Source organism: Choloepus didactylus, chromosome 15 (assembly GCF_015220235.1).
Source record: "Choloepus didactylus isolate mChoDid1 chromosome 15, mChoDid1.pri, whole genome shotgun sequence".
Lineage (NCBI taxonomy): Eukaryota > Metazoa > Chordata > Mammalia > Pilosa > Megalonychidae > Choloepus > Choloepus didactylus.
The window spans coordinates 20501603-20528656 of NC_051321.1; the positions used below are offsets into that span (position 1 = coordinate 20501603).

At 43.5% G+C, this 27054-nt stretch overlaps 1 protein-coding gene across 41 annotated transcripts in view; it reads right to left on the reverse strand.

Annotated features, from left to right (window-relative positions):
- The window catches only part of TCF7L2 (transcription factor 7 like 2), a 188387-nt gene that overhangs the window by 91736 nt on the left and 69597 nt on the right, over positions 1-27054 (reverse strand). For all 41 annotated transcript variants that reach the window (XM_037803726.1, XM_037803722.1, XM_037803724.1 and 38 more), the window contains one exon: positions 22126-22227. In XM_037803726.1, coding sequence (XP_037659654.1) covers positions 22126-22227 — 102 coding nt within the window. The remainder of the gene's footprint in view (positions 1-22125; positions 22228-27054) is intronic.

Consider the following 27054-nt stretch of genomic DNA (forward strand, 5'->3'; position numbering starts at 1 on the left):
CTGAAAACGAAACCCCCACTCATTTAGTAAAACCCTAGTGTCCCCAGGGCTGGGGACCCCAGGGAAATTGTAACAGAGCACAGAGGCTTGACTCCAGGTCTGGGTTCAACTCCTTCCTCCCCCACCTCTCCCAGCTTATACAACTTGCATGCTATTAAAACACCTAATGGGCCCTTAATTGGGTTGATTTTTACCTAGATGGTGAAAACTAAATAATATGGCCTGGAAAGAATAAACTTGCTCTTACCCATTATCTACTTATATCCTCACCTGCCCACTCCTAAAAGGGGGGAAAGCAAACCAAAATGGGAAAAAAAAAAAAAAAAAAAGTGCCATGTCCATCAAGAACCACACAAGCAAGGAATGCTACCAAAGCAGAAAGGCCCCCCACACACATACACTAGGAAAAGTCCACTCACATGCCTACAGATTTGGGCTTAAGCTAAAGCTGAGCGGAACTGAGGTGTGGCTTAGCACAGACGTGTCTTCTAAACACTCGGGAATCAAGAGATAAGTTGAGAACCAAGGCAGCATCGAGGAGCTTCCGGTCTGCGGGTGGAGGGAAGGCAGCCAGTTTCAAGATGATGTGGCCTGAGTGAAGGCAGAGGGTTTGAGGAGAGCCTCCTGAAGGTGCTTGGAGGAGGTGATAAAGGACTGATTGATTAGTTTAGCATCAGTCACCTTCGCAGAATTAATTTCTGCCATAGGGAAGAGGTAATAAAATTGCTACTGAACAATATGTCCAAACAATTTCAGACCTGGTGTAAGTTTAAACTTGTGCTCTCCACCCCCCCCCTCTTCCTCGCTGAAAAAATCAGGTAAGAGAAACCCCCTTGCCCTTTGTTAACAACAAAATAAACAGATACAGAACAACAGCGTTGGGCCCTTTCCCCTTATTTCTTCATGTCATGCTTCCAAAGCTCTCTTCATTTCTAAGTCACCAAAGAGATTCTTTTAGAAACATCTTCTAGCTCTTAAGAAGGAAGAGACTGAAAATATTGAGATTCAAGAGAGCAGGTATTGCCAACTTTTAACTCTTAACCTGCCAGTGCATACGCCAGCTAGGAAACCAGGATTCCCTTTGTCGAGATTAGAACATGAACTATACCGTTTCCAAGAGAAAATCAATAACTGTCAGAAGGAAAGGAGGTGGGTGGCAGGCACTTTGTTCACTGCCCTTTCATCTCAATGTAACAGCAAATTTCCTACATGACACAGCCTTCCCACTCCTCCAAAATCTTGCCTGAGAATACACGGAACACATGATTTGGACAGTTTCCAACTAATATCAGCAATGACTGTAACAAACATACTTATTAATACCTAGACATAAGGGGAAAATTAGAGACTGAAGATGTTTATCCTTCTTGTTGGTGGAGTTAATACCGAAGTAGCGAAACTACATTTACACCTTTCCCTTAAATTAAGGACGTGGGTACAGAGAGCAGCAGATGGGATTTATCTACTGAGCATCCCAGGCAAAGAATGAGCAGGGACTGGGCTTCAACACACACCTGTCCCCAGAGGGACAGACCGAATGCCTACCAGCAAACGAGGACTTTGTGAAATGACCAAAAACACAAGACCCCACCCCAGCAACTGGGAGCACCAGGGCCACGCCAGCAGAAGTTAGCTTCAGGAAACCATCCTACCAAGTCGCTGGACTGTGGTTCTGCAAGAAGCCATGAGGTTGAGAACTTGACTTACCTGGGGGGGATGAGGGAAGGGAGAAAGGCAAAGACAGGGTGTGTGTGGGGGGGGGGGGGGGGGGGGGGGGACAGGAATTAGATCCTTGAACAAAGGAGTAAAGGGAACAGGGAGATAAATGTAAACATGAACATAAAGGTGGATAATGGATTCCCAAGACCTCTCGGATCTGTGAGGTAAACCCTTCAGACCTCGGGCTCCCAAGTGAACAATGTAAGATCTCGCCTAGACATGAACCCCGACAGGGCTGAGAGAGGCTTGCTCATCTCCTCACAGCACCAAGCCACAACCGCCTCTCACGGTTACCACAGAAGCAAACCGGGTAATTCGTGCCTCGTCTTGGGGACGCAGCCTCCTCACAGCACCCCCTATGTATTCTGGGTATTTCATGACCACACTGAATACCCACTGACGCTTCCGCCTCTAGAAACACAGACTTTTGGGGGAAAACATGCTCTTTTCAGTTTGGCCAGGGAGTTTTGCCATAGCTTGTAATTTGCACTAAGGAAGTGATTTCCTGTCTGACAGGAAGCAGGAGCCAAGGCTGACTTTAGCTGCCTGCAAACCGCTTGCCTAAAAGTTAAAAGGAAGGGAAAGTCTAAAGTTCTCCAAGAGAAGACAACTACTTATCAGGAAGTCAGAATCTGAGTCTTCCAAGAACCTGAACCTCTTCCCTGACCCCTATTTATTAAAACAAGTTCATCTAACAAACAGCCGGGTGCATTCTGTCCCGAAGAAGTAAGCTTGGTCTCTGCTTTTATAACAAAACAGTCCGTTTAGAGCTTCTAAAGACGTAATTACCAGTTGAGATTTGAACTTTGCCCAGATAAAGGCTGATAAAACAGACTTTGCTGCTTGTTTCTCTAATCAACTAAATTCAAGCATGAATAGAATACTGGACCCCCTCTGTACCGGATTCTCTCTAAGGCATAGTTTACTTTCCCTCTCTTTTTTTTTATCACTAAGTGTATTTTTATGGGTAGAAGAATATGTTTTGTTTTGTTTTTTAATTCCAAGCACTTGATTTTTATTCCATTGGGGAATTTTTAAGAGGAACAAACACTAACAGGATATCAGCTGAAAGTTAAAATTTTAATTATCAGAAATCACGCTTCCTTCCCTAACTTCAATGTCACATCCAGTGGGAGTGGGAACCGACATGCCAGCAGTTTTTAAAACTGACATTAAGCAAGGCTAACATTCCAATGTAAAAAGAAATACTCCGCTCCCCTTCACACACACACTCACACACATACACACACACAAATACACACACCCAAATTATATCCAGGCACATGGAGCTGAACAGCAGCTAATTAGGAAGAAAACAATCCACTCTTCTCTTATCGCCTCCTGACATGTTTTAATAGTTTCTAAATAAAAATGTGATTTTCTGTCTTTTTTCCCTTTTCGAAGCAATTTCCCAGCAGCCTCGGGCAGTAAACAGTTAATATTCCACTCTTCCCTGCTGCCTGGAAAACCAAGGAAACAATTGAGACATTGTCCAGTGAACAAGACTCCCAGGGACTGACATTTTTGTTTATGTCCCAGTTCTCAGCCTGTCAATTTCCACTAGGCACCTTAAAGCCTGACCCGTACCAATACAGTCCCCCGTGAGCTGAAAGGGCTCCGCTTCATTTATTTTATTAAAGCTTCAGTGTCTGTTTTTGATTCAAACTCCAAACCTCCCCACCCCCGCCTTTTCCCCAGAAAGTTGCCTCCTAACTCTGAGGCTGTGTCGCAATTCCTTCTTGGAACACGTTGCCAAGAAGAGTAACAAAATATTTTTGAATACTGATGTTCGCATGGTTTTGCCAAAAAAAGGGCGGGGGTGGGGGGGGTGGACCTGAACAAGTCACCCAACCTTGAAAGTCTCATGTTTTCATAGAGTCTTGAAAATATTCCGCTGAAATGCACACATGTGAGTGGATGGCTTCGTTGACATAACTTTCAAACTCCAGTGCTTAGAAGGCATTTAAAAAATCCCCAGATACGTCTGAAAAACCCAAACTTCGGGTTCGAAAACAAAAATGGTACGACAATATTTTCCTCCCAACCAATGCCACTGTCTGGCTAATTGTGCAAATTACTGGCCCAAAGTTCCCTCTCATCCCACATCCCTCCTTCCCATCCCTCCTCCCAACATCACCCCTTCTGGGGGTGGGGGGTGCATTATGATACTTTTGTGCCCTGCTCTTGTTATCTCCCTGAAAAGCATATACAGCAGTTAGCACCATTTCCTGTTTGGGACTGCACGTTAACTAAATCACACCCTATGCAGCAGCTACGGAATCCAACAGCATATGGCATTGTGCAAGGATTTACCGAGGAATAAAAGGCAGCCATGCTCTCCTGCTGCTTTGTATCAAATCCTGTCACTCTGTGCTTGGAGGTCTCCCTCTTTCCCACTCTCTCTGTATTAAGGTACAGCACACACAGACTTCACATTGTCCCAGACTCAAAACCTGGAACTTTTATAAGGAATAGGACATATGTGAGAACCTGAGAACCACATGGCTCCCCCTAAGCCCCCCTTCAGTGCTCCAATCAGAGATTTGGCTCCCTCTTTCCACAAGCAGACCACTGAGCAAAGGCATGGGGTGGGGACTCGTGGCTGGCCCAGAGTAGCACCAAGCGAGGCCCACACTGTCCTTGGGTCTCGGGACCCTACCCAAAAACTCTATAAAACCACATTTTCCAACTAACCATCTTTTCTCTCTCACTCTCTCCAAAAAAAGCATTTGGCGATCTTCCCATTGCTGACTCTTTGTTTAGAATTAAGGATTCTCCACCCCCTTTTCATCTCAACTCTAAAGGGCCTCTTCAGACCCTTTCAAAGCCTCCTCAGCCTCCCCAAGCTCAGTCATCAGACACTGAAATAAATGGGGATACTTTTATGGCATATTTGAATATAACAAGCTATGGGAGCCCTGCTGAGCAAGCTCTGGTTATTACTGAATCGGGGCTGAAAGACAATCCCTACAGGCCAGAGGTAAGACTGTAACATTTACAGCCACCAGCTCTTCCCCCTTTTAAGGCCCTAATGAACCAGGGTACTGCACATGCAAGACATTAACTCCTTCCTGCCAGAAGCTTCCATTTGCTGGAAGTGCCCTTCTGGGTGGCCACCACAGCCCTGGCACCTCTCACGGCTCAGATCTCAGCTCAGGCGCCATCTTCTCAGAGGGCCCGCACTGCCCACCCCATCTAAGAGAGACCCCATCCACGGTGTCCCTCTCTGTCCCACTGCCCTGCTTTATCTTCCCCATAGCTCCTTTCACTATCAGAAATCCCAATATCATCTTAAGCTGGTAGGAGAGGTTTGAATAAGAGCTTGGCCACGAATCTAACTAAAACTACAAAGGTCTGGATTTCCAGCTCTGAGGAGGCCATTCCCTTTCTCTTTGTGGTCTCGTTTCTACATCTGTAAAATGGGAACAATAACAGTGTCAACCACCCAAATGCTTGCAAGGATTAAAGTGATATATGTAGAATTTGGCACATAGTAAGTGTCAACAATATATATTTTTTCTTTATTTTTTACTAATATTATTAATTTGTTTTTATTCTTATTTATCTATTTACTGGTTGTGTCCTCTGTTCCTCACTCTGCCCCCAACAATAGAACAGAAACTCCATGAAAGCAAAAATATTTTCTTGATCAGCTGACATGTCCCAGCTTATCTCCTTGTGGGTAATTTGCTAAATATTTATATTGGGAGAGTGGAAGGGAAAGAAAGGAGGGAGGGAGGGAGGGAGGGAAGGAGAGAAACAGGGAAGAAAGGAAGAAGGGAGGGAGGGAGGGAGGGAGGGAGGGAAGTGAGGGGGGGTGGGGAAAGCCAAAGTAGATGTGCAACCTTTCAGTTTGAGCAACCAGTAATCACTCTAGTTATTACCATCTACTCACCGCAACTTTCCCCAACTGATATAAATGGACAAGGACAAGTAAAAAGATGAGCACTGGTTATGAGTGGTCCATGCTCCCCAGACCTACCAGGGAACTTTTCAGTCCTTACTCCCTCGGGCTTCCCGGAGCACCCAGTCAGGGAGGTGTTGAAGGGTCTGCCCTGCAGAGACCCAAGGCAAGAGCCATGGCCCAGGATCAGCCCCTAACCACCCACCAGGCCTCCTCCCTGGCCTGCCCTTCCCAGCCTGACCACGCTTTTCCAAGTGGCAAATGAGTCATGTCAGACCAAAAGCCATTTTAAAAGTACACTTTGTAAAAAAAACCTGTGCTACAGCACATTTCATTTATTAATTATGCTATGGATTAGGGATCAAAGTGGCAGAAATCTCAATGTACTCAAAATAAATGGCTTCTGTGGTTACCTAAATCCTCAGAGTCCCCTGGAATGTAATTCCTTAGGTAAAAGCAGCTTCCCAGACTTCTCGCCTCCCCCTAACATGGGGGAGGGGTGATTACTCAGCAGACGGGCATGATGCAATTATTTGCGCTTTTAACGTTTACGTGACATGAAATACGGAGCTATGCCTTTTTGAACTGCCTTCCTAGTTAGTGATAGATTTTTAGTTTCTATTATCAAATCTCAAGTCCTTCCCCTTTCTCGTTTCTGTCTTCCACCCTCACCTCTCTTTCTTTTCAATTAGATCCAAATTAAAAATAACATAAAGGCATTGGAACTCAAATTCCAAGTAACTTTCAAGAAAGCAATGGGGTAGAGGACAAAGCACAAAAGCTTTGTGGTCAAAAAGATCTGGATCTGAACCTGGGCTAGGCTATTTACCTCGCAAAATATTTAACTTCTTTAAGCTTTGGTTTTCTTATCTCTAAAACAGAGATAAAATCTACTACTTAAAGAATGTTGGGAAGATTGATGAGATAAAACATAGAAAGCTACTGTCCCAGAGCCAAGGGACTTAGAATTATTTACTTCCTTTGCACTTCCAAATTCTAGATATGGATCCAGCCTATAGCTTCTACATCTTTCTCCAAATGAGTTGTTTTAAACCATATTTGAATCCTAGTTTAAAAATCAATCCCCTGGCTTAGATTCCTACCAAAAAAAATTCCTTAGATGTGGCTATTGAACAAGCAGATGCTCAGTGAAAATCAGAGTTCCCACAACTAAATTGGCACAGAATTTGGAGCTCCTTAAAACGGGTACAAAATGAAAGCATAGAGGAAAAGACTAACAAATTTGAGTACATTAAAACTTAAAACTTTCTTATTTAAGAAACCCATCTAAACAAAATTTAAAAACAAATCACAGACTGGGAGAAAATATTTCCAAAACATATAACCAAGTTGCCAATTTATATGAAGAGCTCCTATATAAATCAATAAGGAAAAATGATCCCATTTCTTTAAAATGATCAAAGGATTAAACCAGGCATGTCACACAGGAGACAAAGAACGTATGACAAGATGCTCAACCTCAAGAGTCATCGAAGAAATGCAAACTGAAACATGGTAAGATGCCAATGCACATCCATCAGGTTGGCAAAATTTTAAGTTGGACAAGATTGAATGCTGGTGAGACTGTAGCAAAAGGAAATGATTATACACTGGGAGGTAAGTTCTCTGGAGAACTTGGCAATACCACATGAACTAAGGTTGAAAACCAGCATGTCTATGTCCTAGCTATTCCCCTATATAGTATGAGCCCTGAGGACCTCCTGCACTCTTGCCTATGTAGACCTTTCAAGTAGGTGATTGCAGCACTGTTTATAATCTTTTAAACAACACACACACACACACAAAGGAAACAACCCAAATAACCATTAATACAAAAATGGAAAATGATGGTATAGCCATACAATGGATTACTACATGGCAGTTAAAATGGGTGGACTAGTTTTAATGTATGAACATGGTAAAAATTCAAATGGAATGCTGAATAAGAAAAGTAAGCTGCAGAAAATTGTGTGAAATATGAAACTATCTATTTAGAATTTAAAAGCCACTAACACTGATTGTGATACATTGTATACTGATGTGTATGCAGAGAAGGATAAAGTCCTGGCCTTATAGGCACAAAATCTCTCAGAAAAGAAGTTCATGGACTAGCGAAGACAACAGAAGCTTGGGTTTACAGGGAAGATGGTTAATCATTGTGATTTTAGGTGGCAGGGACATGGTGTGTCTGTTATATCATCCTCTGTATTGCTGCTATATTTTTCGTTTGTTTGTTTTAATTTTTTAAAGAGCTCGAAGGCAATCAGCCTCACCTGTCCTGAAAAGCAGCTAGAACAATCACACCTAACAGGGACTCCTCTCACCAAAGCTGCCCAGGAGACTATGAAACAGACACCCCACTGGGAACTGCAACCATCCTGGGAAATAATCCAACACTTAAAAAATCCAAATTTATACAAAAGATAAACTAGGAAGTAGATATTCATGGCACAAAACGGTTGATGAGTTAAGACAAGACATTCAGGAGAGGCTGCTAGCCAATGCAATTTACCAAAACAGATTTGTAATTCACCTTCCCGTTTGAGGCACATATTCACACTGTGTAAAAGGAGATATAATTTGAGTTGAATGGAAGGTGCATCTTGATGCAAACCTCCTTTTGTTGGTCTCTTTCGGCCATGAGTTCATACCTTTCCTCCTAGGAGCTCACCAAGCCTCCTTTCCTTGATGGGAACTAACAGTATCACAAAGGAATGACAGGCCTCAGAGGCTCCAGCATGGTCTGGTGTCCGGAAACCTGACCCTCCCTGGCTGTGTGCACACTCCCGGTGGAGGAAGCGTTAACAGCCATGGGCGAGGGTCCTAGATCTGCAGCCAAGATTCTGGGTTCAAATTCCAGTCTGGCACTTACCAGCTGTGTGACCTCAGGCACACAATTCTCCTGCTAAACCTCAGTTTCCTCATCTGTAAAATGGAACAGTAAGTCCTAAGAGCTAACTCATAAGAGTGCTATGAGTATTCAAAATGACAATCATGTAAATTACTTAAACAGTGCCTGGAAGTATAAGTGCTCAGGAACCATCAAGTATGACCATGATCTTGAATGAGCCTTTCCCTTCTTCAACACATCCGTTTCTAACTACATCAAAACGAGGGCCTTACACCAAGAAACCTCTGAGTTCCCTTCCAACCTGCAAATTCCAGGATTAAATCCGACAGCAAGAGATAAATCAGTAACAGAAGAGCTAGCATGAGAAAGGACAAGATTCTGGTTTATAATTTGCAATCCTGTTGTAAAGGAGGCTCCAGAACAGTGCATGGCAAAAAGCTCGGCAAGCCCTCTCCTCTGGCTTCTGTTCTGACCTCTGCTATCCCATTCCTGCGCACAGCAGGATCCCGACGATCCCCACCCTTGCTCCAGATCCAGCAGATTTCATTTTGCCAATTCAAAACTTCTGGAGGAAATTCACACAGGCATCCAGACACAGGGACACTTATCCAAACCCAGCCCTGCTGGCCCCTGTATGTAGCGCTGGTCACTCCTGGAGCCTCAGCTCATCTCCCCTCACCGATGGCCCCCCTCCCTCCCTCTCCCTGACAAACGTCCTCTCTGCTCACTCATTTATTCCATACTGAAGTCCAGGGCTCAATCTCCTGCCAAACACACACATTCAGGCTCACCGAATGTCCTTATTGTCTCTCGGGGAGTTATATGTTTCAAATCGTGCTCTAAAACCTAACCATGAGGTTGTTGGCGTAAGCACCAAGCTGCATCTCACATCAGGCCTGCACTCACAGTGTGGTAAGAGCTGTAAACCAGGGCGAGAGTCATTGTGGGCCTGCACCTAAAAACATCCAACTGGACAGATGCCGACTTGGTTGGGGATCGGGGGGGTAGGGTGGAGGGGCTTACCCTTCCAAATTAAGTTTAGATAACATTAAAAAGTATCACCCCTTGTAGACACATCTTCATTTTTTTGTTGTTTATTACACAATCTGTAATTGGAGAGTGGGAGGAAAAAAAGGAGAACCATGGAGATCACTGCTGAAGTTCAAGTTTTCTGTAACTGCCAGAAATGTACACTGCAAATACTCACAAATGTGACATACACAGAGTGGGCTGATTCCGCACGTCTTCACACCTGGCCCATAGGCCATGTCCTGCTGCAGACATCAACCATGGAGAGCCAGGAGATGGCCTGGCAGGGGGATAAATCAAGACCGCTAAGCCTCAGCCCAGCTCCCAACCCCAACTTACATTTTCTTAGGCACTTTCTCATTTCTGGTTCTGACCAAAAACATGAGAAGTGATCTTCTCTTCCACCATTTCATTTGGAACAAGCTTTTAAACAGTGAGTTGATGAGGATTTTGCCCACAATCACATCTTGATGGAATTTGACTGAGCTCTGATAGGTCCAGCAAGAGGCTCAATTTCTGACACTTTTCCAAAAAGGTTGATGGCCTAAAGGAGAAATGACAGCTGCAACCCCTCTATTATCCCTTACTCTCTCCTCCTTTCCCTCCCCAGATAATAATCCATCAATGCATTCTTTTCCTTGGAGCCCTGGCATATCAGAGGTCTTGGAATTTTTCTCAACACATTCTCCAAGTACAAGCCCTGCACTCTGCTCAGCAGCGTTAGCCTTTTGAAGTTGCAGGACCTTTTCACAGTTTATATGCACTTTAAAGGGAAATGGATACAATCTTCCTCAAACGGTAAAGTTTTTGACTGGTAATCACCAACAAGCCAAACAGAAATAAATGCCTGTGTTCTCTGTCACCAGTTATCCACAAAAGTTAAGTAGTGCTTCTCAAGATAAGTAAGTGTTCAGAAAGAAAGAAGGGAAACCACAGAAGCTGCAGGGATGCCTCCTTATTGCTGTGGCATTTTATGTATCTGAGGTTATCACATTTATCAACTAAAAGGGCAGTACTTAATAGTATTCATTACCTGACTGTTACCTCCAGTGTCACAAGGAACAAAAATAAAGCATTAGGGCAAAAACAAACACGTTAAAGAAGAGAAAACTCCAAGAAACTGAAAATATGAAACAGGAATTTCATGAAAATACCTAAAGTTCATTTTCAAAATTCCCCCATGACACTATTGAGCAGAGTGCAGTGATTCAGAAGTGAATCACTGAAGCTCCTTTTTACCCAAGCCTCTCTCTAGAAATTAGGGGCGCGGTGGGAGGCTGTGTATAGTACATCTCCCTCTTAATGCAATTCTCAGACTAGCACAAATCAATTCTCTTAAAGATAGCAAGGGTGTTCCACTTAGGTCCTTATTTACATAGTGGAAAAATCAATGCATGTTCCAGCATTTTTAACTCAAAAAGAATTAAAAATTCAAAAGAAGAGATAACTTTTTTATTATAAACTTAAGGCTTGGAAACTGTCCTAGTTGGAACTCTTTTGGCTGCAGGAAACCGAAACTCATCTGAACTAGCTTGAACTAGCGCCCTCCTAACTGGTCCAGGATGAGAGGTGGTTACATTGAACTAAATGATGCCATAAAGGCAACCCCCTCCCCCAACACACACACCCATCCTAATCTTCTGAAAGCAAGCATCCATTCAGTGGGGTGTGTATATGTATGTTGTGTGTGCACGTGTGTGGGAATGACAGTAGTTATGAAGAGCTATGGATTTAGGCCTTCTCTGCCTAGAAGACTCGTAAGTGTCTGCTTGCATCACACACCTGCCCCTTGACCAATTGCAATGGGAAATTATAATTGGCCTGGGTCATATGTCTACCAGAACCAAGTGAAACAGAGGAAGGCCAGTCCCCCACAGTTAAGGAGAGGAGAGGATGCTGTTATCAGAAAGAAAGAAAAGTGTAGAGAGAGATGTCATCTTCAGAATCCTAGTCCACTGTTAGCATTTGACTTCCTATGTTGGGAGGTAGGTACATAGGTACAGAGATGTTATTCTCCACACCTGAAAACAACTTCAAGTAACTATGCCAATCAAGTGCTCTGCGGAAATGGGATGGGAAGGAGCATGAGGAAGGAAGGAAGATATGCTTGAGTCCCTTCTAAAAACGCTAACAGTTTAACAGCTCCTACCAGTCAAACTTACTGGGCATCTGACAATGTCTCTTGCCTTTGTCATCACTACACAGGGTTTCAGACATCCCTTCATTTATGAGCTTTGGCTGAAGGGGGCCGCTACCTCTTTCCAAAAAAAACTATTTTTTTCCTGAGTTTCAAGTGAATCATCCCAAAGGTTTCTCCAGGAGCCCTTCTGCCTGGCCTTGCTCCCCCCTTCTGTTATTGAGATGCTTTTTTTAGATTTTATTTTCTAACTCCACCCATCAAGGTTGGCTCCTCCCTTGAATTAGAAAGGGGTAGGGAAAAACACTACTCTACAATCTCACGTATGTCCCTGAGTCTAACTTCAGGAACCACAGAAAGAGGAAGACTCAGAATTGGGGGCCAAAGATCAGTCTCAATAACGGGGCCACCCTCAAGGTGAGCCCCTCCTTGTCTGGGGGTCACAAGAGGGACCCGTGCCCAGGCCTGTGCGGCAGGCCAGCCTGCCTTCCTTTCTTCCCTCCTTCCTCAGTCGCCAGAAATACTTGCTGTTTCTTCACCCCAGTACCTGGGCAATGTAGACAGTGTCTCTGTGAGAGCAACAAGCAGACCGTGCCCTCGAAATGGAAGGACAAACAGCCTTTGCCCCCCTGCGCTGGGACACATGCTGACCCCACCTCATTTAAGCCTATTAAACAGTCTCGGAGATGTGCTTCGTCACTGCCCGGATCCACCCGTGACGCAGACTCTGGCTAGAAAACAGGTTGCATCACACCATTCAGAATTCTTCAGAAGCCTCACACTGCAGACAGGCTATGGCTGCACAGACAGCACATTTTGGGGGAAGGCAGAGGTATGGTACCGTCTGGAGGCACTCTGCATCCTGCTTGGGGACAACCCAGAGATCTGCCCCATCCTGCCACACTAGTTAGTAGGATCTGGCGATCTGGGGCTTGCTCGGCTCCGCACTCTTCCGTTGCCCACTGGCTCTGTCTCCTCCAGCCAATACAAAACTGCAAGCCTGGCTCGTGCCTGGGTCTCATCAACGTTTCTGCTCACCACTCTGAGGCCTGCAATCTCAAAAGTCACACCATTCAATCAGATGATTTCATAGCTGCAGAGCTAGGCCTCTTTTACGAAAGGCAAAAATCTATCCTCCAAACTTTCAGGAGAGGTGTGTGAGATGATCTGTCCTACAGACCTCCTCAAGTGTGGGAATGAACTGCAGGAGCCAACAGTGGAAGGTGGAAGTTACAAAGGTTTTGGAAAGCAAAGGCTCTGGTGACATCCAAGTGCGAGATGATGGTAGCCTGGACTCCAGGGGAAAGGTGGAGGTGGGGAAAGGTGGTCAGCTCCACGTACACTTTGAAGGTAGAGCTGACACAATACACCCATGGATCATGAGCAGAGAGAGAGGCCACTGGCCTGAATGTGGGCTGTGAGTGGAAAAGAGAAATCAGCGATGACCTCCAAGGTTTGGGGCCTAAGCAATTGGTAAATGTGGATCTTCAGTAAGGTTAGCAGGGATCGGCAGGTTTGGCGGTGGAGCCGAATGGAAATAAAGAGTTAGATTTTGGATTTGCTTATTTCCCTGTGTCTGTGAACAGCCAAATAGGGGGTTTGAGTCTGACGCTTAAGGGAGAGCTTAAGGCTGGCGCAAGACTTGGATATTTTTCTGAATATGACTAATTCCTGCCTGCGGAACCCGAAGCAACTCACCTAAGTTGCTTATGTACAAGAGGATCATAACAATAAACTTTCCCAGCCAGACTGAAAACATAAACATATGCTTATAGATACATATAGTTTGTCATCTCAGGGCCTTCCTGCCTTAGTTTTCAGTACACTCCAAGGGACAATTTGGAAATCCAGTTTTCTCTTTTTATATTAATTTATTAAAAGAGTTGAAAACCTGACCTGTGAGCCATTAACAAGCCAATCGTGAAATAACTTCATATAGCCTACAATATCATGCTTGAAATATACCTCATTTCCATAATAAACAATCAAGTCCTAGATTTCCCCAACTTGGCACTCTCAAAGAGTTCAGACACCCCATCTCAGGATTCCTAAGGAACAGTCGAGTTTAAACCAAGATTAGAAAGAGAGAAGATTTCCTACAGCCTGACCTCCTGGAGCTCATGTTAACCACGTTCCAGATAAATGTAGCTGTGGCGATTAGACACTCCACGGTGAGCTGGAAAGTATAGTGGTGGATTACCACGTGCACAGTCATAACCCAAAATTATGTTTCCCCAAAACATGCTACCACATCAGGTAGGAAACAGAGACCTGTACCAGCTGTTGTGTTAATCAAGATGATTCTGAACAAATTCATACCCATTCCAACTAAATGAACTCCAGTTCCTCAGCAGAAATTGGTTACCTGCTTAATTAACAGTAGGAAAATAGAAAGCCACATGCAAAGAAATAAACTATAGGGCTCCCTGGCTTCAAGGTACTTACAGTCTGGTTGGGAAAGCAAGCCCCAAGCATAACGTTAATCAGCAGGACAAGAAATGACAAGCAGACCAGGATGGGTGCCAGATGAACACTTTTGCTTTATTTACTGGAAAGATAAACACAGTCAAAACCATGCATTTAGCTCTAAGTAGATCCATGTTAATTGAAAACAGGCGCCCACGCTTGGTAAACAGAGCAGGTGCTGAAACGAAAACAACTTTCCAAAGTATGTTCCAATCTTGTCCCTTAAGATGCTGAGAAGAGTCCTGCAGTCAAGCAAGCTTCAGGGAGTCCTTTTCTAGGACAGGCCCAAAGCAGCCAGTGGAGGCAAGACCCTGCGCAAAAAAAACCAATTCACTTTTCATAACCCCAAGTTTCCCTAAACCTATTTTAGGAGGGAATCCTGTTTTCCAGTAACCTTATTATCACTCACTAAAACAAATGTCAGGAAATGTTAGCCTAAGGCTGCCAAAGACTTTTTCCCCAAGCACAAGAGGACAGAGCACTGAGAAATGGTTAAGGGCTGATAGGAAGCTGCCAACCCTCTCTGCATATACTGTGGCCTGGTCTTAAACATAGCAACAAATGGCATCTTGGAAAAGTGGAGACATTTTCCCAGAAACATAATCCAGGTTCGTATTTCTAACCAAGGTCACACACAGTATCAAATAAATCACATGCCCAACAATGTCATTAAAACAGATACTGTAACCAAATTCCTCTGCAATTATCCGAGGTTGTAAGAGGAAAGACCTCTAATGTCGCAGGGGGCTAAAGTTAACCTAAAACATCTAAGCATTATGCTGTGGATTATCCAAAATGAATATACGTAATTCTGTAAAACCAGGATAATATCGGCTGACATTAAAACCTATTGACCATTTAAGTAACAATCATTTTGTATGTCTTTTTGAAGGTCAAAGGCTTTGAAGAGGTTGACTTGGATGGGCTGGGTCTTGTTTTCTGGAGTGAAGTGGAATAAGGGCACATATCTCCAGAGAAGCCTCGACTTTTTCTTCTGTTAAATTCCCCCCGAGATGTTAAAATCTTTCTAATCATGGCAAGTCAAACTCTCAAACAGTGCTGACAGACATAAAAATCAAGACCTCTCTGGAAAACAATTTGTGGTTTATGTATCAAGAAGGTTTAAAAAAAAAAAAAAAAAAAAAAAAACCTTTGGTCCCATTTACTTTCTTCCTTCCTAAGATGTTAATTTCTTCCTAAGAATCTATTCTAACAAAAGGGAGAGGGATAGGCAAAGATGCACAAAGATGTTCACCGTAGGATTATTTAGAATAGCAGAAACAAAAGGAAGTAATCTAAAGGTCCAACAATATGGCATTGATTAAGTAAACTGGGGTTTATAATCATATTATGGACTGTTACATGGTTATTAAAAATCTTTTAAGAATTTTTATGACCTGGGGGAAGTGCTTATTATTAACTACAGCGGTTTTCATTTTAAATGAATACAAGGTTGGAAATATACTATGAACTCAAGTACATTAAATGCAAATATAAATATTAATACACAGAGAGGAAAAGCCTAGAAGGAAATACACCAAATTATTCATAATGTAATGTCTGAGTGGTGAGATTACGGGCTAGTTTCCAAATTGTCTGTAATGAACATGAATTTTACAAATGAAGAAAGTTATATTTAAAAATTAATTTCACTTATTTTAAAGGTAGGATTTTTTAGAATCAAAAATTAGCAATTCCTATTTTTAGACAGTTTAAGAGATCAATCACTGAAGACTTGAATTACAATTGAGAATAATTTTTTTGATGAGAAGACTTGGAGGTGGAAGGATATAGAACAACAACCTTCAAACATTCACGATATGTGACTTGATGTCCAAGCAGAATTGAACAGTAAAACTCAAATCAAGGAGTGAGTTTTTCAGGGAGAGAGATTTCAGCTCAATATATAAAGGCAGGACTTTCTTAAGAGCCCATATTACACAAAAAGGAAATGGCCAATGTCAGCAGATAGATGCCCCATCGTTGGAAGTGACTGAGAACAGCACGGATAAGAGACAGCTACAACAGTGATTAAACAACAGAAAGGAAGGCTCTGAGTGAACTGGCATGTGACTTTAAGGTCACGAAACTAATTTGAAAAGGATACAACCGAAGTTGCACAATCCCTGATAGAATATTTTCTATTGACGTGGTGATCCATCCTCACACTGTGAATCTAAACCTCCAGAACTTGAGAATCGCTTACCCTGTGTTAGTTTCTGGAAGAAGGGAAGCAAACTCTGGACCTTTGACCACAGAATCCATTTTGGCCCAATGTACACTATAGATCCTATCTACCACTTTTCCACTGGACCAAGAATTCTAGAAAGTCTGGCTAAGCCACACACAAATGGATAAAAAGAATCGAGGGGAGAGTATATACAGAGTGGAGGGAGTGGAGACAACCAAAAGGGGAAACCAAAAGGGGAAAGCTTCCAGGAAATCAGTACAGGCTCACACTCGCACACCACCTAAATTCGCCTACCCCGGTGGATGTTTTCCCTTCCAAAATATGTCAGTGGGTCTTCTGTTGTAGCCACACACTTATACCCAGAAACCAAATCATCCCCAGCCAACCTCATGCCCCACATTGCAGTGAAGCTAGGGGGTCTCACTGAGCCATGCCCATCCTGCCCAGGTGAGGCTGGGGGCTCCTCCTGGTAAGGAGTTCACCTCTTTGCACCATTAGTGCCATCTACTTGTCTCTTTCCCAGTCAGCGTTGCAGTGGTGACGAGGATGGATGCTCTCGAGTCAGGGCCTTGTTTCACATGCTGAGTCTCACCCTTGGAAACGTGGGCAAACACTTAACCTCCCTATGCCTCGTTCCTCCTCTGTAAAATGGGGATAATGAAAACGCCTCCTGCATGGGCCGTTGGGAGGTTCAACGAGTTAACATCAGTAAAGCACCTAGAAAGTGCTGGCTATTACTGTTAGTATCATTCATCACTGACTGGGCTTTCTCTCGGGGCTAAAGCCATTCTTCTCACATAGTCAGCAAAAGGAAATTTTCTAAGTAAATGGAAATTTTATAGATAATCAACATCGCTTTTAAGGAGCCAATAAAACATATGAATCATTCCCAGTTCGTGCCAGACTGCTTTAAAACCCAGTATCTTCACCTCTCTAAAAAGAGTTCTACCTCAAACCTGCTCCTCCTCCAATATTCTCCATTGAGGAAATGGCATGGCCATCTACCTACCTGTGAGCCCCTTTTCTCCCTCCACACCAACATCTAACCACGTTCCCTCCAAACGATTCCTAAAATCTGTCCACTCTCACCATCCCTGCTGCAAGCAGCTTAAAACAAGCCACTTAAGGTCAACAGCCAAAATCCCTCAATGACTTCCCCAGTGTCCTTCCCTAGCACTACCCTGTGTCCTCACCAGCCACCCTAGCTGGCTTTCTGTTCCTCTCCCAACCAAGCCCTACTGCCCTTAGGACCTTTACACAAGTTTGTTCTCCTGCCTGGAATGTTCTCCCACCCCCTCTCCTATACCCTCATTTGGCCAACTCCAAGTGGTCCTTCTAATCACATTTCAAATGCCATTTCCTTGTGGGGCCATCCCAGCCTCTGCTCCCCAGTCAACATCAGGTCTCCAGGGTGGACCCTGCACCCCTGCATGGTGTCTGGCCCAGACCTGCCCACACAGGTAGGGGTGAGCAATGGTTTTGCTGAGCCTCAGCCTCTAGCATGTGCCAACTGCCAGGAAACATCCGATGGGGAAGGGGAGAATACCACCAGGTAAAAGATCTGCATGTAATGACCAACCAAGAGGATGCTCTCAAAGTAGTTTTTTGTTATTAATTCTAAGTAGGTTCCCCCTGCAAACTCTTCAGAAACACAAGGGAAAGGAAAGGTTCATCACGCCTCCTGTGCTTATTTGAAAATGCTGGGCGCAGACAGCAAAGTTTGGCCTTGTCTCAAGTTCTACCCGTTTTATGCTGCATTTCCTAAGAGTTTTCTGCTCTCTTTCAGCATTTAAGCAGTAACAACAAATGGTCCACCACCTCAGTCCAGCAGGCTTTGTTCCTCGGGATGCAGGCTGCTTTCTTATCCCACATCTCAACGCTCATTACACAACCAAACACACAAGACCACGGCCCACTAGGAACCCACCCCAAGGTAAAATTCCATATCAACTTCAAAAGGAAACCCCCAAGGTAAAATTGTAGGAACTTTTGAAGACTTCCGCCATTTTGTGAGATATATACTATACCAAAATACCACCATGATAGGTACAGAATCTTTTTTTGCTGGTTGGTACAAAGTAAGTTAAAGGAAAGTCTTTGTGTAGCAGAGACACTGGAGGTGGTACCCGGAGGTCACGCCTATCTCCACAGCTTCCTCTAGTGCTGAAGGCAGCTCAGCCAAGACTGACTTAAACATTACACTAAACACAACTTGCTGTCTGGCCATCATTTTAACAGGGCATTTTTTTTTAAAAAAAAAAAAAAGGAAAAAAAATATAAATTTTTAAAACTCTGAAAGAAAAATGAATTAGTTATCTGAAATAGAATGGGGTTGAGAAGGCTACAGAAGGGAGGAGACATGTGGTTAGTGTCTTTGAGATTTTAAGTCAATGAATTTGGGGGGGGTGGAGGGGGAGGAAGACACTGATTTGTTGTGCAAATGCCCTTTTTTTGGCTAGCCAATCAAGATATCAGCCCCAGGGAATAATTTCTTCTGTCCTCCAAACACAGATTAGGAGCAGCTGGATTATAACAAACAAGATGCCGGATCACTTACAGGCACTGACATCTGTGGGGTTTGTTTTTTAATTTAAATATCACTTGATAAACATACCCCACTTGAGAACATTTATTATACACATCAATATTTTATAATGTGGTAACCCACATACCACAGATTAAAATATTCCAACAAAATGCTTTAAATCTGTATGGTAAGATTCTGCCCCAAAAGAGTATTGAAGAAAGTTATTTTCTTAGCAACCAGGAATACTGACTGCCTCTAGGGACTGCTAACAAACACTGAACACTTCTCTGTTTTCAAGGTGAAATACTAGAAGTAATTATGAAACCACTTGGCCCAAAAGTTAAAATAAATCCAAATTTCAGAGAAATCAGGAAGCAATCCTTAGACAATTATTTTGAAACAAGTCTGATGAAACACTGTGATGTGACAACATTTTATTTAAAGGATGGAAAACAAAATGTGAAGAGCCCCAGTGTCTGGAGAAAAGTTGGCCATTCATCAGCAAATCTGAACATGAACCAGACCCTGCTGGCCAATCTCAAACTACAAAGACCCAAATGATCTATCTGCCATAATTCAGAACACTCCCTTTATAAATACAGACACGCTGCACCTGTCAAGATGGTTTCAGTAGACATGTTACCCTATGTCCCGTGAAAAGGTTATCATCAATTTACAGCCTCAAGATGCATGAACATCCCATCCCCCAAAGTACGAGTGAACACCCTACTTTCCCATCGCTGTCACTACCTCCCCCTCCCGAGAACGGTCCCTCTCTCTTCTCACCCCGTGATGCTACGTGGAAACCAAAAAAACGCACAAAGACGAGGCTGATTCATAAAACCGAAGTCACCAGTTAGCTGCCATGAGCATTAATAAGCATGTCACAAATTTGGTTGCCTATTTTCCCCAAGCTTTTGGCCTTTCTCCTCCCCCCAGCTCCCAAAGCCAACCCTCCCCCCACAAGCCCACAAGCTCTATGCAGTGCCCTTACCCAGGTCCCCAAGAGCACGGCAGAAAGCACAAAAGAGTGTATTACAGTTGCCAGCTGTGGCTCCTTTGGACGAGGGTCTCCATCTCAAAGGTGGTGAGTGCTCCAAAGTGGTTGCTATGGTAAACAGGCCTCCGATTTAAATAGCAGAGGAAAAGGGAACCCAAGTCCCCTCGCTGCTTCCCCCCCAATCCCCGGCCAAAATCCACATTGGCTCTGGGGAAAAAGGTGTTTTGCCATCTCCCCAGATCGTTATTTTCTACACACAAAAATAAGGTCCATAGAACCTAAACTGTGGCAACTGTTCTTTTTGGGATATTTTGGGAGAAGGGGGCCACTTATTACCTCTCCCCAAAAGGACAAGTTCTCCACTCTTGCACGAGGGTAAGGTTCGTGAATGGGGATTCCATGGGGCTCCGCAAGGGGTTGTGTCAGCTCTGAACCACTTCTAAGATACGCACCTTCCCCCACACTCAAAGAGAGAAAAGACCTCTGAGAGATTTTAAAGATAATAGCCTTCCTCTGCAGCTAAGACGTGTGAGAAAGCCCTGCAGAGCATTTCCAAAAGCAGAGAACTGAATTTCAGATCCTGGACCCAGAACCAAAAGGCCACCTCCCTTTACCCTGTGCGACTGTGTAACTACTACACATTTCATTCAGCTTTGGGCATTGCTAAGGCTATTTTTCATGTGACATTCACTTTTCTAGGAGAAGCCTGTCTCAGAACCCCAAGCCAGCAACTTCTTTACACCTATGTCACTGTCCCCGATGACAACCCACTGTTGAAAGCAAAGCAGAACCAGCCAAGGAAAGTTCCCTCCAACTCCCTTAGAAGAGAATCTACCACAAGGCCGCAGACAGGCAGCGGGGAACTGGATCCAGTCCTCGCTCGGGCCAGTACCTCAGCGTGTGACATTGGGCAATTCACTTGGCATCTCTGGGCCTCAGTTTCCTTTTCTGAGAGCAGGTTGGGCCTGGGTGGTCTAAGGTCACCTCCAGCCCTGGCGTCTTGACATTGTAGGAGAGTGTATAATTAGGAGCATCCATTTCATTGTGGGGTTGGGTAAGGAGGAAGCTGCTGGCAAATATCAACCTTCTTTCTACATGCCTCACTTACACCAAAAGATTAGACATCTTCATAAACAATGGCTCAGACTGTGGCTTTACAGAAATAAATTATTTTATGAAGATATGCACACATATATATAAATTTAATATTTACATAACAGAAGTATAATTCATTAAATAATACATACTCAATTATAGTAAGCTACCAAAAAGGAGGCAGTTAGCCTGAAATTTGACACAATGTGTCTTAAGATTTTTCTACTTAAGAAAATTATTTAACAATTTTTTTAAATTACACATAATATAGAAGCAAAATATATTAGCAGATAACATTTTTGTGATACTTAAATTAAAAATGTATGAATTGTTTCATGTTTTGTATAATACTACCTGTCATGGATTCATTATAAAAATATATCTGCCATTAATTATCTCGAAAGTACGAAGTCCAGCTCATGTATAAATATATAGAAGGGAATAGTCTAATAAGGCTGAGTTAACTTCTCAAGAGGTTAATTTGTAAATTCCACTTTCAGAGCCTACAAAATCCTAAGAAACTGCATTAAAAATATATGTAGACACACACTTTATGTTGTAGTCCCTTAATACTAAAAACAAATACTTCCTATATCAAACCCACATGCTTTCAAAGCCCATGGATATACAGATTAAGTCTAATTTAAGCCTTTCCAAGTTTATTTCTACTCTAGGTTTGGAATAAATCAGCCCAGGAGAAATTTTTCTAATGTTAGTGTAGAAAATTTCTTTCCAACAAGTATTAGGATAAATTGGGGGGTGGGGACAGGTGGCACATTTGAAAGTCTCAAATAACTCAGGGCTCCCCTTTGAGTTTTCTGACTCCCACCTCCCCACCTTACCTCCCCTAAATGATATTTTTTTAGGAAAGGTGTTGGGTATTGCATTTTTAAAAACTGCTCTGATACCATTTCTAGGCCCCTCCAAACCATGGAGATTTTCTCCCACTAACTGGACCCCACGAGACTAGAATCTAACCCAATATATGGAGAAAAGAATAAAGGTTTGAAAGATGTCAGGTTAGGTTACAATCTCGAAAGTCCAATAATGGAAAAAAGAGTACCTTATAGATATAAATCATATCCATGAATATTCCAAAAATATTATTAATGAAAGAAAAGCTGATAAACAAGGTCTGCTATCCTCAAGACAGCTTTTACTTCATCTCCCCCCAGTAAAGGAAGCAGTCTCGGCAAGGTTACTCACGACAATGTGTGCCGGTGATGGAGATCGGGCGTCCTTGAGGGCTTGCCTGCTCTGGAGGCTCCCTGCCTGGACATCAAGCAGCGGCCATTTCATCTGGAGATACTAGACGGAGGAGACAAAAGGGAAAAGGGGAAACAATGAATTTAAGAAAGAAAAAGTAAAGCAGGTAGAGCAAGAGACAACTGTTACAGGTTATCAGAAAATGAAAAACTTAAAAGCATGCAAAAAACAACAAAAATCAAGCAATGCCAACAGGTTCTTCCTTGTAGCATATTCAATATGTACACAGACATCAATATTATAAGCAACTATAGTTTTGCATTTGCATTAGAGTGGCTTGCATTCAAACTACAGAGAGGCTTCAGATAAAGTTATGTCGTTAGTACTGCCACTTCTGGAAGGGAGCAGCAGTGAGTGGAGAGTGAAGAAGGAAGGGAACACAGAGCCATTCCTCAGGAAAAAAGCAAACAAATCTCAAACTAGCAGCATCCTAGCAGACTAGCAATTCTGAATCTGCTCTTTCAGCAAACAGTTAACTTTCATTTTTAAAAGGTCATCACCTTTCACTTTAAAAGGAAAGCCCAGTACATGCGTACAACCCTCCTTTAGCTAGCAGAGGATATGCGAGCGAGGAAAGGACAGGGTTCCTCATCTGACCCAAAAGTTCATAAAACAAAAATATTTTTCGGCAAAAAATGCACAAACAGGGCACAAAGCAATTTATACCCTCATCTCGTAAGGCAGGAGAAATTATTAAATATGCCCAGGTTTGCCGTGGAGATAAAAATAAAGGTATACATGGATGATTGTATGGTATGGGAATATATTTCAATAAAACTGAGTTTATAAAAAAAATAATAATAAAAAAAATAAATAAAGGTATATACCAATTATGTCTATCCCCGCCCTCCTCGGAGGCAGAAAATAAATACACGGGCACAAGGGAGAGTTCCTTCTGTCAGAAGTGACACATGAATTGTCAGGGGGCCCCAACACTCCAGTCATCCAACCCCCCATTTTGCAGCTAGGGAAACTGAGGTGAGAAGGCTTGTCCAGACAGAGATGGTGGCGCATGCACTAGTTACTCCTGGGCATTTGATTTTTGTTGGTGACATTATACCAGCTTCACTAAGAAACCTTTGGACAACCAGAAAAAATGTGAAACAACGCTAAGATTTTAATAAGGCCCTCAGTGCCTCTGAGGGCCAATGATACATGCCACCGTTGATGCCTTGAAGGAGCCATCTTGATCCTTTCACACATCCAAAGCAAGGTAAATGGCTAGTCTTACTATTAATTCTACAAAAACTTTTCCTCAGTGGACATTGATTAAACCTTGCTTTGTGCACAGGCATCTTGCGAAGAATTATGGAGACAAAAAGATACCTGTCCTCAGGGAGCTCAGGCACCCAAGAGGGAGACAACACACACCAGCTAACTCAAGATAGGACACCGTGAAACTATGGCAGAGATTCTTGCCCAGGGAATGCCAAGAAGGGTAATATTCCTGAAAAAGGGTCCAAGGAAGGCTGCACAGAGTGGTCTTCATAAATAAGAAAGATTTCAATAGAAAGAAAAAGGACAGCAAAGGGCAGCCCAGAACGAAGGAAGGGCTTGACTGAGCAAACCCCATGTGAGAGGGCAAGGCCAAAGCCATCCACCCGGTTCCTCAGTGCAGAGCTGTCCCAGCTCAAAGCAAACTCAGCAATACCTAAAGCTGGAAGGTCCCCAGCCCACGAGCCACTGCCAAGGTGCACAGACGTTTCTCAAACCTAGATTTAAACAAGGTCAGATTCACACACCTTCTGTCACTTCAGAGCTTATGCCTAGACGCCTCCTGTAATGGAAACCAGGTGACTAGCCATGGCTCTGTCAATAACTTGCCGCGGGACCTGTCCTTGGTGGAGCTCCAGTTTTCGCATCAGTAAATTGTAGGGTTGGCCTATCTGTGCTGGAGGTGAGGGTGAAGGGGTGTCTCGAGCACGGAAGGACTTTAAGATTCTGGGATCCCAGGCAGTAAATACCAGCCGTCATCCTTATTTATTTCCAATTATTTCCAAATACCTTCTTAGGGCACAGTATCATCCCAGGTTGAGAACCACTCCAGCGAAAGTTTCCAAGCTCTCCCTCGGGCCAGTCACATGAGCAAGTGGGCTATGCCAGCCTCTGTCCCACCCTGTCTCACCCCAACTTCTTCCCATTCTTACTTGCCACATAAATATATGGGCCGCATTGGTCAAAACCACTCAATAGAGTCATTTCCTTGAAGCCGACCAAAACAGACACCCAGCAGCCCTCATCTTGCCATCCCATACAAACCCACGAACAAAAATGCCAAGCTGAGTCACCGGGCACCCCCACCCCACGCTCCTCTCAGTGAGGGGGGTGGGTTAGATTAGCAGACAAGGTTTTATCCTTGGCCATCTGCAGACCTGATTTGATTGCATCCAAACACCACTGAATTAGGAAATTTAGGCCTTGTTGGAAGACCCCCAGCCAAGAATTGTCATTCCCATAATGCAATATTAACGTGATAACTTATAATTCTTACTTTACATAAAAGCTTCATTGTGTGCCATATCCAATCTCCGCAGGCTACCTGCACCACATATTTTTATGAGGCTACATTTCAGCGCTCCGAGCCTACAATACACATAATTTTCAATTATGTTAGGGCAGCCCAGGATCACTGCCTATATAACATTACTGGTTGGAGGAAATGAGACTCGGCCCTGCTGCCCAGAGAGAGCTAACTGAATCCAGATGTTGGGGGAAGACAGCACCGTGCCGCCGGCTAGCAGCCACTCCGCAGTGACTGTCCCGACTCTCCTTCCCAATGCAACTTGATACCACAGACCCACGGGGTCCCCACAAACCCGTGCCCGAACCGTGGATCTTAACTGGCGTTCTGGCTGAGAAGGTTCCTTTTTGGGGAAATAAGCATTAGGTCAGGATTTTTTAAAGGAAGTTATTAACCTCCTCCAAAAGTGATAGGTTTCCCAGGTTCCACCATCTTCTACAATTGGTCCGTATTAACAGGGAAAATAAATAAATACAAGGAAGAAAAAGGAAACTAGGTACCATTAGGGCCTGGAGGAAAATCTCTTCCTTCCTGGAGACATTAAGCAGCAGGAAATACTATTCTGTTGGGTCCTAAAGGAAGACCTAAAGGAAGGAGGAGGGCATCTCGGATTTACGAAAGGCTTGGAACACCATGCCAGATTTTCCCAACAGTTCAACTTTGGTTTTACATCCTTTTGTGGAAAGAAAAAAAAAAATAAAGAAGAGAAAGTTCCCACTATCCCACTCTAAAAGCAACTCTGGGCTCCAGCTCCCTTCCTCTTAGACTGCTCAACGTGGAAATTATGAATTGCCTACAAAAACATTAAACTTTTCAACAAACTGCAATCAAATGGGGCTGTGGGAATTCCTGCATTGAAAACTGTTGAAATGGAGTCTGCTCAGCTTTCATTCTATAAAAAATAAGACCATCTTGGCTTAAGCATTTCATCTTTTGTTTAATAACAATGTTCTGATCACGGCCCATTAGGGTTTTCCCCCCCAAATCGTATTTTATGACACATCTCAGGGAGCTTAAGTCAAGCTTTGGACCTCTGGGCAAAGTCCCCAGATATCTGTACCACCAATGGCCTGAAGGGAATCAAAAGCAATTTTAAAGGCTGTTAAATTGTCAGCAAAAAAGAAAAGGTAAACATCTCTGATTTCTCCTCTTCTACTTTTCCAAAAAAAAGGGGGGGGGTGGAAAGCCAAACACAAGCATCTTCTAAATCAGAAAGCCTTTGCGGGATCTAGCTTCAGCTGGACTCTGGACCCACCGAGGCTGCTTGACGGGATCTTCTACCAGAAAGCTATCTGCATACCATAAACAGTGCAAAGATGGCAACCGGGGACTGGTCAGAGAACCTGCCCCCTCAGGGCTGCTTCTGAGGGCTTTGTACAAATCTATGTTCTAAACAAACAGGATCACTCAAAGGACAATGATAATGAGGGTGATGAAGTTGCCAGGAAACGCCACATCCTTGATAAAACACCAGAGTGGCTTCACAGACCTTCCTTTCATTCACTCCACTCAACAGATGGATCGACAAGTGGAGTTAGTCCCTTTATTTGTTCAAGGCAGGGGTTGGCAAACTTTTTCTGTAAAGGACTAGATAGTGGATATTTTAGGCTTTGTGGGACATACTAATTCACAACCACTCAGCTCTGCCATTTTAACACAAAAGTGGCCACGGACAATCCAAAAACGCATGCACATGGCTGTGTTCCAACAAAACTTTATTGATGGATACTGAAAGAATTTCATATAACTTTGATATGTCAGGAAACATTATTCTCCTTTTGATTTTTTTTCAACCACTTAAAACTATAAAAATCATTCTTAGTTCACAGGCCATACAGGAACAGGTAGCGGGCAGGCTTTGGCCCGTGGCCATCATCTACCATCCCCTGATTTTAGGATTGAATGTGTAAAGGCCTACAAAATCACATCAGTTAGGACACCTTCCCTTGCTGGGCCTTAAATCCAGGCAGCCAAACCTGATCACATGCACATCCGATGGTCCAAAAGCAGCGCTTTGGATTGACTCGTCACTGGCAGACTTGAATTTGGGGGGAACAGCTTGGAAGAGAACCTGAGTCCTTTGGTGGTGACTCCAGTCACAAGGTCTAACCACTGACCACAATCTCACCGAAATAACTACCCCCTGCTTTCCAAAAGGGAAGTTTTAGAAATCCCTGGGCAATTCTGACTGGAAAAGGTTCATGTGTTCAGAAGTTCACCTCCACTTCCCAGGAGACACTGGCAATGGTCACATGTCATCAGGTCACCACGAAAGAGGACCTGGCAGAAATCCCTCCGGTTATGGGTGAGGCGAGCCAGGTGCTCTGGGATCAACTCCCGAGGCACAG